At 44.5% G+C, this 11,140-nt stretch overlaps 1 protein-coding gene across 1 annotated transcript in view; it reads left to right on the top strand.

Annotated features, from left to right (window-relative positions):
* Positions 1-2,427: 2,427 nt before the first annotated feature.
* The window catches only part of LOC103926245 (chromosome unknown open reading frame, human C8orf46), a 16,905-nt gene continuing 8,192 nt past the window's right edge, over positions 2,428-11,140 (top strand). The window contains exons 1-2 of the mRNA XM_009335086.1: positions 2,428-2,494; positions 5,522-5,577. Coding sequence (XP_009333361.1) covers positions 2,428-2,494; positions 5,522-5,577 — 123 coding nt within the window. The remainder of the gene's footprint in view (positions 2,495-5,521; positions 5,578-11,140) is intronic.

Genomic DNA, 11,140 nt, shown 5'->3' with positions numbered 1-11,140 from the left:
AGAGGGAGAGACTGTGTGAAATCATCTGATGTGGCTCTGCAAGCAGTTCCTAGGTTGGAGATCATGGAGAGCATCTTCTTCAAGTCTAAAATTACTGCCTGCTGTTCTTCAGCAGGTTGCATGCAGTTGAGCTTTATAGTACACTTCCTTGGCAGGTGTTATCACACCTATTTTGTAGCTAGATAAACCAAGACATTTGTCCAAAATAACTCACGGACAGCTAGAAAAAAGCCCAATATGTGCAGTCCTTCTCTTGAAGCCACATTAAGATTTCCTGCAAAACCCTGGGCATATATAGTGCTCGACTACACTGTAAGATCTGGGCAGAATGAAGCCGCAAACTCCCTTTCATGAACAGGGGAAAATTCATTCCCACATGAGACAGATTACATTGGCCCTCCTGAGCCCTATTTTTCATGGAAGTGATGCGAGAGCCTTTTGTCAGCTCTCTGCAGAGAGTGACTCATCCCCAGAGCATCCTGTCCCTTGTAAAGATAGGTGTTCAAAGCCTACCTGCTCAAAACCTAGCCTATAACGCAGTGAATACCAGCTGGTAACCAGCTCTTGAGTCTCACTTCAGTTTCCACATCCGCACCACCCCTCAACATGATGAAACACCAAATATTTGTTCTAATGTTAAACCCCAGCTATGATTTAAAAATATCTTTTAAGTCATACCTATAACTAGGAAAACAATGACTCAGATCCAAAAGTGGCTCTTCTCATAGGACTCTGAATATCCAAAGGTGAAATAAAGGGTGGGTTAGATTTGTTATAGCTTTTTTTTTTTCCCCTCCAACTATTCAGTGTTGCTCTTCATTATTTTTTTTATCCTTTTGAAAGCTTTAAAGCCTCCCTGCATAACCGCCTCTGCTCCATTCACTGCTGAATGGACGGTGCGCTGATCTTTTTCTTGGTGGGTAATGGATTTGGTTTGATTGCTTGACACAGGAACAATAGGGCGATAAACAATTGCATTCGCACCCGTGCAGCTCCCCATCTGTTGAGCGTGTGCGCCTTCAGAGGGAGCCAGGCAAGGACAGATGAACACGCCAGCCGAGCCTGATGTTAATGACATCAGTCATACAAGCAGAACATGTGGCGTAATAAATCAAAAACTAATTGAACTTTTGCTTGATTATATTGCTGTCCCACCGCCCGTTTCAAACACGGCACGGTTTCCTGGGACAATGCCTCCAGCCCCGCAATGGCTTTGCTGCCCCTGGACAGCAGGAGGCTGCCCTGGGAGGTGACAAGTAATACCAGCTTCTCTTCACTCGTTTCTTTCTTGGAACGGTGACACCTTCCACCCAACCAAAATGTTTCCAGGCTCAGGATGTGTATTTGACCAATATTTATTATTTCAACTAAGAAACATTACATGAATATGACAGTGACAGCCCCTGTTTGCTGTCGCTTTCCATCTGGGACTGTTGGTAGCAGACGTCTATAGGAGAAGACAGCACTAGTTTTTGTGTTAATTACACACACGTGCTCGTAATGAAGGCTATTCATTAGACTGATGTAATTTAATATCATTATTCACACTTGAAAGTGTTTCTGCTACATCAGTTGCTGGAGCCTGCAAGCCAAAATTTTCTATATCTTAGGTGTCCATGGCAGCAGTAAGTCACCAGAAGTTGAGGGGGCTGATTTTCGTAGATGTGGAAAGGAACAATTTCTGATGGGAGCATTAAGGAATGAAAAGCTTTGGCAAGAAGACCCTTTACTGAAGTGCATAAATATGGAATTAGGCCCCAGAACCATCAAGCCATGTAGGAACTCATCTATGACTGAGCCACCTGCCCTCCCTCTGCAGCCACTGAAGTGTAGGGGCATATAGAACTATGTACGTCTGCCTGACGTGCCCTTCTCTAGTCATCCGCATTTGAAATTTTACACTGAAGTGCCCAGGATTCAGGTACTAGTTTATAAACTTAAAGGATAAAGCGCAAAATACACCTAGAATCAGCTCCTCATTATATGGGAGGAGCAAATTTTTATGATAAATGTGTTAAAATACACCAAGTATTAACCCAACTTATTTTAAAAATCTTTGCAGTACTTGTGTAAACGTTTATTTGCCTATACATTGGCTGCACAGAAGAGACTTTAATTATTAGCCATTTATTGTAGAGGATTCTCCAAACTGGTAAAAGGAGACATAAAATAAAATGTTCCTATCTGAATAGAGGGTTAAGTAACAGCTAAATTAAATCTTTGCATTAATAGTATTCATAGAAAGGCAGATGGGAGCAGAAAATGTTGCAATGAAGAATATGGAATGAGATGAGATCACAGCATCAGTCTGTCCTTTGTAGATCTGGACAATGATCACAGAGCCAGATTGGATTAGTGAAACCTATTTACCAGAAGTTCAGAGCGGTTGCATGAAGCTGAAAGGCAGTCAGAAGGGAGAGGTGGAAAATGCACCAGATTTACAGCTGCAGCGACGAAAATTTAGAAGTTTTCACCACTGTGATTTCATCCAAATGTGAGTACATCAAAACTGTAACAGCCGCTACGGTGTTGTCTTTTAGATGGATGGGATGTTTAGCGTCAGGGAAATCTCTGAAGCGAGCAGCTCATCTGTTCTGCCGTGCTGTGCTCTGCTTGCAGTCCAGCGCTCGCCGCTTGTTTGTGGAGCTGATCTGTGCAGGTGCCTCGACACTGTGGCTGTGTAAAATCTTTGCACTGGCAAAATTGGGAGATCTGGAATCGGTGTTGATATACCTATGAGGTAATTGCTAAAGTGACAGCTTGCAACTGTGTGGCTATTCTGTGGAATAGAAAAGAAAATGAAGTTCTGCGAGCAGTTAGCAGCTCAGATGAACCGGCTGAACTGCATGAATGTTGGATTTAAGTCTGCTGGCTCAATAAGTGGAACATTTCCAAAGCCATGCCCTGGAAATGAATGCATGATTAACATTAATTGCTTGTAATGAAGAGTAAGAACCGGACAAAGCCCAGTCTGCATTTGATTGAACAAATTAGTTTAAACTCAATAGCTGCATACTTCAGCAACAAGAAAAGGAAAGCAGGTAAAAGCAGGGAAAACAAATTGTGGGGCCAGATCAGATCTTTACTTGCAAGCTGCGAGCACGAGCTCTCAGCTGCTTAATTTCAGAATATAAGTGGAAATGACAAAGTGAACCATCACTGTAATTGGTTTTGTTGCCCAAAAGCTGGTCTGTACATACAAACATCCTTTTGCAGGCAAAGCCAGCAACATCATCTGCGAGGATTCATTCTTCCCTCCCTGCTCCCACTCCCTGCAGAAAATCTTGTTTGCAGGGAGAGCCCCGCAGCCCCACTGTTTGCATTGCTGCCATTGTGTTCCCGCGCAAGTGGGTCACTTCTGGCTACCTCCGTGATTCATTCTTCATTCAATGGCTATTCAAATAATTGCATGTTTGCTGGTGCTGTGACTTGCCTTTCATGCCTTGCCTTTCTTCAGCCCCTGTAAGCCATTTGCCCCTCGTGCTGGCAGACGACAGGCAGAGACTTGGACTGTGGATCATACATACTCTGAAAATATGCAAATTTATTACCTGGGCACATTTATGTGTTGCTCCTTGTGCGCCAGCCTGGGTACCAATAACAGCACAGCGGTACTTGCTTCTGGTAGAAATCCATATAAACTGTGCTCCTCACACTGTCCAGTAAAGTACATACAATACCAGAGAGACATGAAGATGATTCCTTGCATCACTAAACTTTTCTGCACTTGAGTGTTTTGCTTGTGAGCAATTAGTTTAGTCCTCACACGATGAAATTCCAGAAGTAAAGGTGATTGCAGCAGCTTCATAAGCAAGTTACAACATATTCCTAGGAAAAAACCCCACCTCCATTATGTTTGTCTGGTTTTCATCGCACAGTCACCATGGTTTAAAACATAAAACGTGTCCTGCAGGAGAAAGCAGTAGGGATCCCTGAGGATATCACACCGTGCGAAACAGACTGTAATCAAACTGACAGTTTAGCACACTCTCAAGCTCTATACAGGCAGATAACTTATTTGTGATGAGTTCAGCGTGGAAGTACCCTGTGCTGCAGCAGGTCGCTGGCAGGGACCCTGGGCAAGATTTATGTTACTGTCCTGTTTCACTGTGGGCAGAGCATCGGCCAAACCTTTATTTCTAGCCAGTGGGGTCCTAATGCTCAGCACTTATATCCTCACTGGGGTATCGAGGGGTGGCTTTTAGACAAACACAAGCTGTCTAGGAAGAGTAACTTTGGTCCCACTGCCAGCTCTGCTTGTACCAGAGCCCTGGAAAGCCCGGTTGCTTCTTGTTCCTGCCATCAGAGGAGAGGAGTTTGGCTGCAGAAATGAGCAGCCTTCAGTGAACTCCAGCTGCTTCCACAGCTTCAAAACTCTCTGCAAACATTAGCACATAGCAACAACAAGCACTGCAACTCCTGGAGTTGAATGTATGCCAAAAATTTAAAGGAAGGCTTACCTGGAGAGCAAGAGTCACCCGTCATCCCATAACAAACCCTCCTGGCTTGTCAAAGCCTTTGGACTATATGCGGAGCCTGAAGAGGAAACCCCCATTCACCTGCCTTGCCCTCAGGGTCAGCCTTTAGAACTGGCGTTAATTCTCCAAATTTGGCAGGTTTTTACAGGCCTGTTTCTGTCACTGGCTGCTAAATCCTGTAGTCAGGACTCCTGTATCCTGAACACGGGGAAGAGTAATAATTTTAATTGGCAAAGGGTAAGACATGATGAGAGAGAGAGGTGGGAGTATCACTGAGTTTTTCAGGCCAGTTTCAAGTCAAACTGAAACAACAAGTGTTGAAATAATCTTCGCTTTGTCCAAAAAAAGCCCCACCCAAAACCAATTGCTTCAGGCCAGTCAAAAGCTTGGCTTATGGTCCTGGCATCTTGTGTGCCCAGTGGCTAGCGATTCTGGTTTGCTTATGATTTTGGTGTCGTCATGGGTTTAAGAAATAAAATTGAGAAACAGACTTTAAGCAAAATGCCCCAAGTTAAAGAACCGAATGGGGCATTTTGAGGATTGAAAAAGTAAAGACTAGGCTTAGTGCAAATGTTGTGCTTTGGACATCAAGCAGTAAAACTGAAACGATGTCACGAAGCAGTTCGAGCTTATTGAAGAAGTCCCTATCTAGATAAAGTGATAGGCCTCTCCAAAGTTAATGTATACACTAGTCATGTTTGAAGGTGACTGGATGGAAAGAGAAGCTCATTTCCTTGTGAAACTTTGGCAGGTGGGAGGCCAGATCAAAATTCAGAAAGGAGAATTCCTTCCTTCCTCCTGGAAGCCTATGGGAGAGGTACAGAAACTTGGGGAAGGCTCTTGCCCTGTGCCCACGGATGTCTGTATTGTATAGCTAGAGCATGGTCTCTGAGATCATCCCTGAACCCCCCCTCCACCTCTCTCTTCCCCCCCCCCCCCCCAGCCCCCAATGTATTCTCACGGAGGGCTTTTAGAGGCATGTGTAGCCTCATCTTGTCCGCCTCCACTGCACCCTGACCATGTTCCTGTTCTTCTTTTTGCAGCATGTAGTCCTGCCCGAAGACGAGCCAAAAGTACGCAGCACATCCTAACAAAGAGTGTAAGAAAAAAATCTCTTTTTGTCTCCCTCTTTTTTTTTTTTTTAATTCTAGTTGGCTACATTTGTCCTTAAAAATGTCATGCATAAATGGGAAGCAGATCTTTCAGGGCAAAGAAGTGCATCGGTGTCTGATGCAGTGAGTGAGGTGGGAAACAGAAAGGGGGTTTTCTGTAAAGCTACAGTTTATTTACAGAAGCGCTTTGAAACTTCAAAAAATACAGTCTGTCTGTGCAGAGCCAGTCAAAATGAACATAACAGCTTATCAACACGGGTCATCTGAGGGAATCACAGATTTAATTCTTATCCATAAAGCCCTAATAATAGTGCCAGAGGGACATGCAGGAATGAAAAGCAGACAAATCATATCAATACATACATGCATTAATCAAGGAGCCAGTATCACATTCCCCAGAGAATTTGGGATAAAACCACCCAGCAATGGACTGTAACCTCGACTCAAAAAGATGGCTCTGAGAGAGCCACAGGAGGATGCTTGTGACTTGATCCCAGCGGCTCTTGCCTGTCCTCGACTCACCCCTGGTGCACTGGCACAGAGGGCACAGCCGGATCTTTCCCCACTCCCTGCAGGTGAGGTGCCCCCCTCAAATTCAATAAGCCAAGCTCCCAACTGGAAGCATCCCTGACTCCATTTTCTACTCTGCCTGCCCTTCACAAATGCAGAGAAAAACTAACAACTGAGCTCTCTCTCAGTAAGTCGTTCGATATTTTTAATCACGAAGGCGAGGTGTGCGCAGCCCCAAAGAAGAGACGGTCCCCCCTTTGCTGTCCCACAGCTGCTGCTGGGGCACGAACCATTTTCACAGCCCTCGTGCAAAGGAGCCCAGCCAAACGGCACAGGGTCGACCTGCGGCTAAAGAGCAGGGTGGCGGCTTGCAGCTGGGCACGGGCATGGTCCTTTCCTTCCCACCCAGCCGTGCCCAGCCCCACCACCCAGCACAGCCCTCTCGCCTGCAGCGCTGTGCTGCGCAGCCTCAGCTTTTTTTCTCCTCCCTCCCCATTTTCCCTTCGCTGTATGGGGGACTCTTGTTCCCTGCAGTTCTCTTCAATAGGTCTGTAAACATTTTTGCCCCCAATTATTATGACTAAATAAATAATAATAACAGCAACAGTAAAAGACCTGAACATTTTTCATGCTCTGAGGAAAGGTTTTCCAAGTTTGGACACTTCAACACATTGGTTCGGGCTTGAGGTTCGTTGTCTTCAGAGCCAGTTTTCCCTCCTTAAATCCACTTGGCCCATTCACAACCCCTTCCACGATCCTTTTATCGCAGTTCTGACTTGCAGGAATGACAGCCTCTTTCTCTTGTGCATATCAAAGCACTTTTTACAAGCTTTGAGACTCTTCTGCCAAAGCATTTCTTCTCACTACAGACCTGCCTCTTCTCTAGCACTTTGATGAAATATTTTGCTCCATGGTCTTTCCTTTCCCATGCCCTATCCTACTTCCCAGCCCCATCTTTGTTCGTAACTAGCCTTCTCTTCATATTCCTGATTCCCTAGTCTCCCCACAGCACCGTAGGTCCCTCCTGCTTACCTCACTTACCCGTGCATGGGGAAAAAACTCGCCACGTTTACTCCCATCCCCTCTCTTGATTATTAAAGCGTATCACAGGATCCCAGCACTTCACAAGATGCCTGAAGTGGCCCCCAGGAAGGGTCAATAACACGCCTGTGGTGTCTGAGTAAAAACTATGTATCTGTGTATTTTCTCAAATTGTGAAAAATCTTATTTTTGTCCCGTAACTCAGGCTGAGGTTTCAAAATGACTTTTCATTCCAAATGAGGATGAAAGTCAGTGTCGGAGTGTTACTCAAAATAAGCCATTTTGAGATACTCCTTTTTTATTTGTTATGCCTTAGGTATATTTTGTTTGTCCCATAATGTAAAAAGAGCAGAAAAGTCCAAACCAAAGTGAACTATTCTGACTTAATAAAACAGAATGCTCACATAATTTCTCCTTCCATTTTTTGACAAAATAGACACTTCTCCAACAAAACGCCCAGATTTCTTCTAACCAGAATTTCCTCATAAAACTAGTCAGCTGGAAATTTTTCAGCTAGCTCTCATCGAAATCTAGGGCAACTGTATACCTGTTATGATGTTCCGAATCTCAGCAGAGAGTTGTTGTTTCTGTTGAGTGGGAGCCTCTAATATTTAATTTGGATTGGATCAGCTGCTGTAGCAGCACTATACTCATAAAGGTCTAAGAAAACAAGATAAGAAAGTCCCTGTTTTGTTGCTGTATTTTTAGAGGATTTTTTTTTCCTTTGGGGCTTTCCTGACCCCAATTAAAGACATCCTTTGATTGGCCCTTAGTCATGGTGCAGGCGGCACCATATTAGCAGTTGGAGCACGGAGCCTGAGGAATGGTCTGCAGCTCCAGCTAAGAAAACAAGCAAGGCTCTCAAACCAAAGCAATTGGCACAGTCAGCTCTTAGGCTTGTGCATTCCCCTTCTTCAGTGTGATGCAGCTGCTTACAGCTTATGTGCAAGCATGCAAATAAATCACACGTACTGGAATATACATGCCTGTGAGGAAGTTGTGATTGTCAATTTCTAGACCCACAGAAAAGTAGCAGAATGATTATTTATTTTTCGCTTTTACCTCTGCACCTGCAGTCAGTGCTGTAGAAAGGCCTCAGCTAACATGAAATCTTCTGCTCTGGTGGTTGCAGTGGATGCACAACTTTAATCCTTGGCAAAGGCAAAAATAGCAAGCAATGTGGACATCTGCCAGACCTTTTTTTCATGGCAGAAATACTCAAGCAGTGTAGCATTAAGTGATTTAACATTCAAATGACTGACCTTGGGGGGTAACTTCCATCACATTCAAGAACCCATCCCAAAAGCACGATCATGAATGTGGAAGGGTGAGAGAAAGAGGGAAACGCCTGTTTTTTTAACTGAGCATTTCACCAGTATGCTTATTTGCAGTTCCTATTGCCCTATTAAGAGTTATTTCCAGTGATAGCAGATCTTTCCCTCCTCTTCCCTTGCTTTTCTAGCCCCAAAATCCTTTGGGTAGAACTGTCTGGACACCAGTACCTGGCTACTTTGCAGAAAAATGGCAAATCCCTCTGTGCATGCTAGTGCTGCCACATTAAAAATTATATCAGCATTAGACCATCAAAAAGAGCTTAACTCTACAAATCTGGCATTTCCTCCACTAACCAGCACTTCGTTGTTCAGCCTCTAAGCTTCAAAGTTTTATCCAAAGCCAGATGTTTAATTGTCACCTTTTCTGGTCGGTTGTTGGTTTGGCGGTGGGATTTTGGGTCGAGGAGCACTGGCTGGGTTTTTGGAACATCCTCCGCACTGCTCTGCAACCCTCCTGCATCCTCCGTGCTCCCTGTTCAACACAGCTAATTCCAACAGTGGGTATGCCAGGCGGTGAAATCCACAAAAAAGAGACTTTCCTGAGCTCTGAATTCACAGTTGGCATCCTGCAAACAGACTGAGCTGGTCAAGGGACTTACAGGTTCTAAAAACAGTAGTTATTTAGAGAGCAGTTTACTAATTCTGCATAGTTTGGCTGACTGCCATTCACACAGATTTAAATTCCCTGGTACATCTAGAAAAGAAAAGTGACTTCCAGCTGATCCTTCTGCCTTACCCTAGGTACCCTAGAGAAATGTCAGCTCCAGTTTAGATCAAAACTGCACTACAGCAGGTTTAGTTTCCTGACCTAGATAAGTCTTTACATATCACAGTAATGAGTGAGGTAGCCAAAGTCATGGTGAAATCTTGAATTAGGAGATAAGAAACTCCGAAAGCGTACTAAAGCCAAATGCTGCAAACAAAGATATTAACTGAAGATGTGCTATAGAGATTGCACTGTTGTCTCCAGCTGTAATGGAAAATGGCATTGCAACTTATTTATACAGATTCTTCTGCTTGAAGGCATTTTGGCATTACTGATATGACATGTAACAAGGAATCTGGAAAACATAGACAACGCGCCTAAATAAACTCCTATTAATGGAGTTTAAAGTCCTGCTTCATTTCCCCAAACTAAATTTCATCCTTTGCAATGCATAGGCAGATTGTTAAGTTTCAAGTTTGTGGTGATTTACACTGATCAAATCAGCCACTTTCAGGAATAGAGACGACTGCAGCCAGCATCCTACTTACCAAAAATGCTCTTTCCATGACCATGCAAAAGAAGTGACCTAGGATGGCTCAGTAGCAGAGGGTTGAAGACATTTTCTGTCACACACCAAAGAAGACTGAGTGTGACCAAGAGCACTGCGCATATTTCCAGAGCTGTTGGGAAAGGTGAGCTTTGTAGCATTCTTTGACAGCTGGAAGAGCTCGGTTCACGTGAGGCAGACTCCAAGGGTTGTCATGAGAGACCCCTGCCAGCCACCGCCTCATCATATTAGTAATGAAGACAGACGTCTCCACCGATGTCACTGTGGTGATGGGGGGTAACGCTTCTGGTAAGCAGCTTGCAAGGTTTGGGTGATCAGGGCGGTGCAGTGAGCTGCACACCCGTGCATGGCCACGGGAGCCTGCCAGGAGCTGCTGCAGAGGGATGGGGAGGTCCTGGAACTGGTCCAGGGGCAGCTGGGAGGGAGTCAACAGCAACTGCTTCAGCAGCAACAGGATGCTTCCCACCACCAGCATCACCCTCATTTCTGAATTATCGGAACGACGCTGAGGCTCGGCTCTGTCTGGCAGCACCAGATTTGTGGTCAGTAGAGCTGGGCCCCAGCCGCAGCCTCCTTTAGCACGTGCTTGTCTTCAAGGACACCAGTAGTCCCTCTGACTTTAACACTGGGCACATCCTTAAGTAGCTTACGGAGCAGGGACTGTGTTAGGCTGTGTGCCAAAATCCACAGAACTAAGAGAAAACCCCTCTTAGGTCTTGGATTAGGTTTTGGTTGCCTCACCAGCCCTTACCAGCAGTATTTTTGCCTGCTGTTGGGCAGTTTCTGCTCCTTGTCCTGCTGGTCGGTAGTCTCTAGGTCATGTAGCCTTCTCCAGACTCCTGAGGGTACATGGAGTCAAAAGAGTAAAAAGTGGTCAGGTTGGGGTGTTTCTTTTTTCCTGCTTTGGAAAACATAGGTTTGCATGTGCTTTTATATCTGTGTAAAAAATCACAAAACGTAAAAACGTACACAGAAAACTGAATTAAAACTTACTTAAAGAAAATGGACAATTTTGCATGAGGGGACATGCTTGAATGCGGTCTTGTTTTTATCTTCAGTGTATGTTAGAAGGCAGAGCAATAGATGGAATTAAGGCTTTTTCTGTGCCAATAGCAGACTGGTCAGTTGCTGGTGTCTCTCTTGAGACAAAATAACTGTATTTATATGTAAAACACATAGATGGCAACTATCAGTCATCAGTTAGATGCAAGTAACTGCTTTTCTCCTGGTCTTCCAACATAAGATCAACATAAGTACGTCTAATAGGAAACAGTCGGAATACTTGCCATGTGTCTTGTTTCCTTGCTGGTTTGGATCTTCGCCCTGTTTAACTTGTTCTCTGTGTGACAATAGGAAGTCTTCAGAGAAGAATAAGAAAAAACAAAGTATGA

Source organism: Pygoscelis adeliae, unplaced genomic scaffold (assembly GCF_000699105.1).
Source record: "Pygoscelis adeliae isolate BGI_AS28 unplaced genomic scaffold, ASM69910v1 Scaffold101, whole genome shotgun sequence".
In the NCBI taxonomy this organism is placed as follows: Eukaryota; Metazoa; Chordata; class Aves; order Sphenisciformes; family Spheniscidae; genus Pygoscelis; species Pygoscelis adeliae.
Note: the sequence above shows the minus strand (reverse complement) of the source record. Positions and strands in the feature narration are given on the sequence as shown.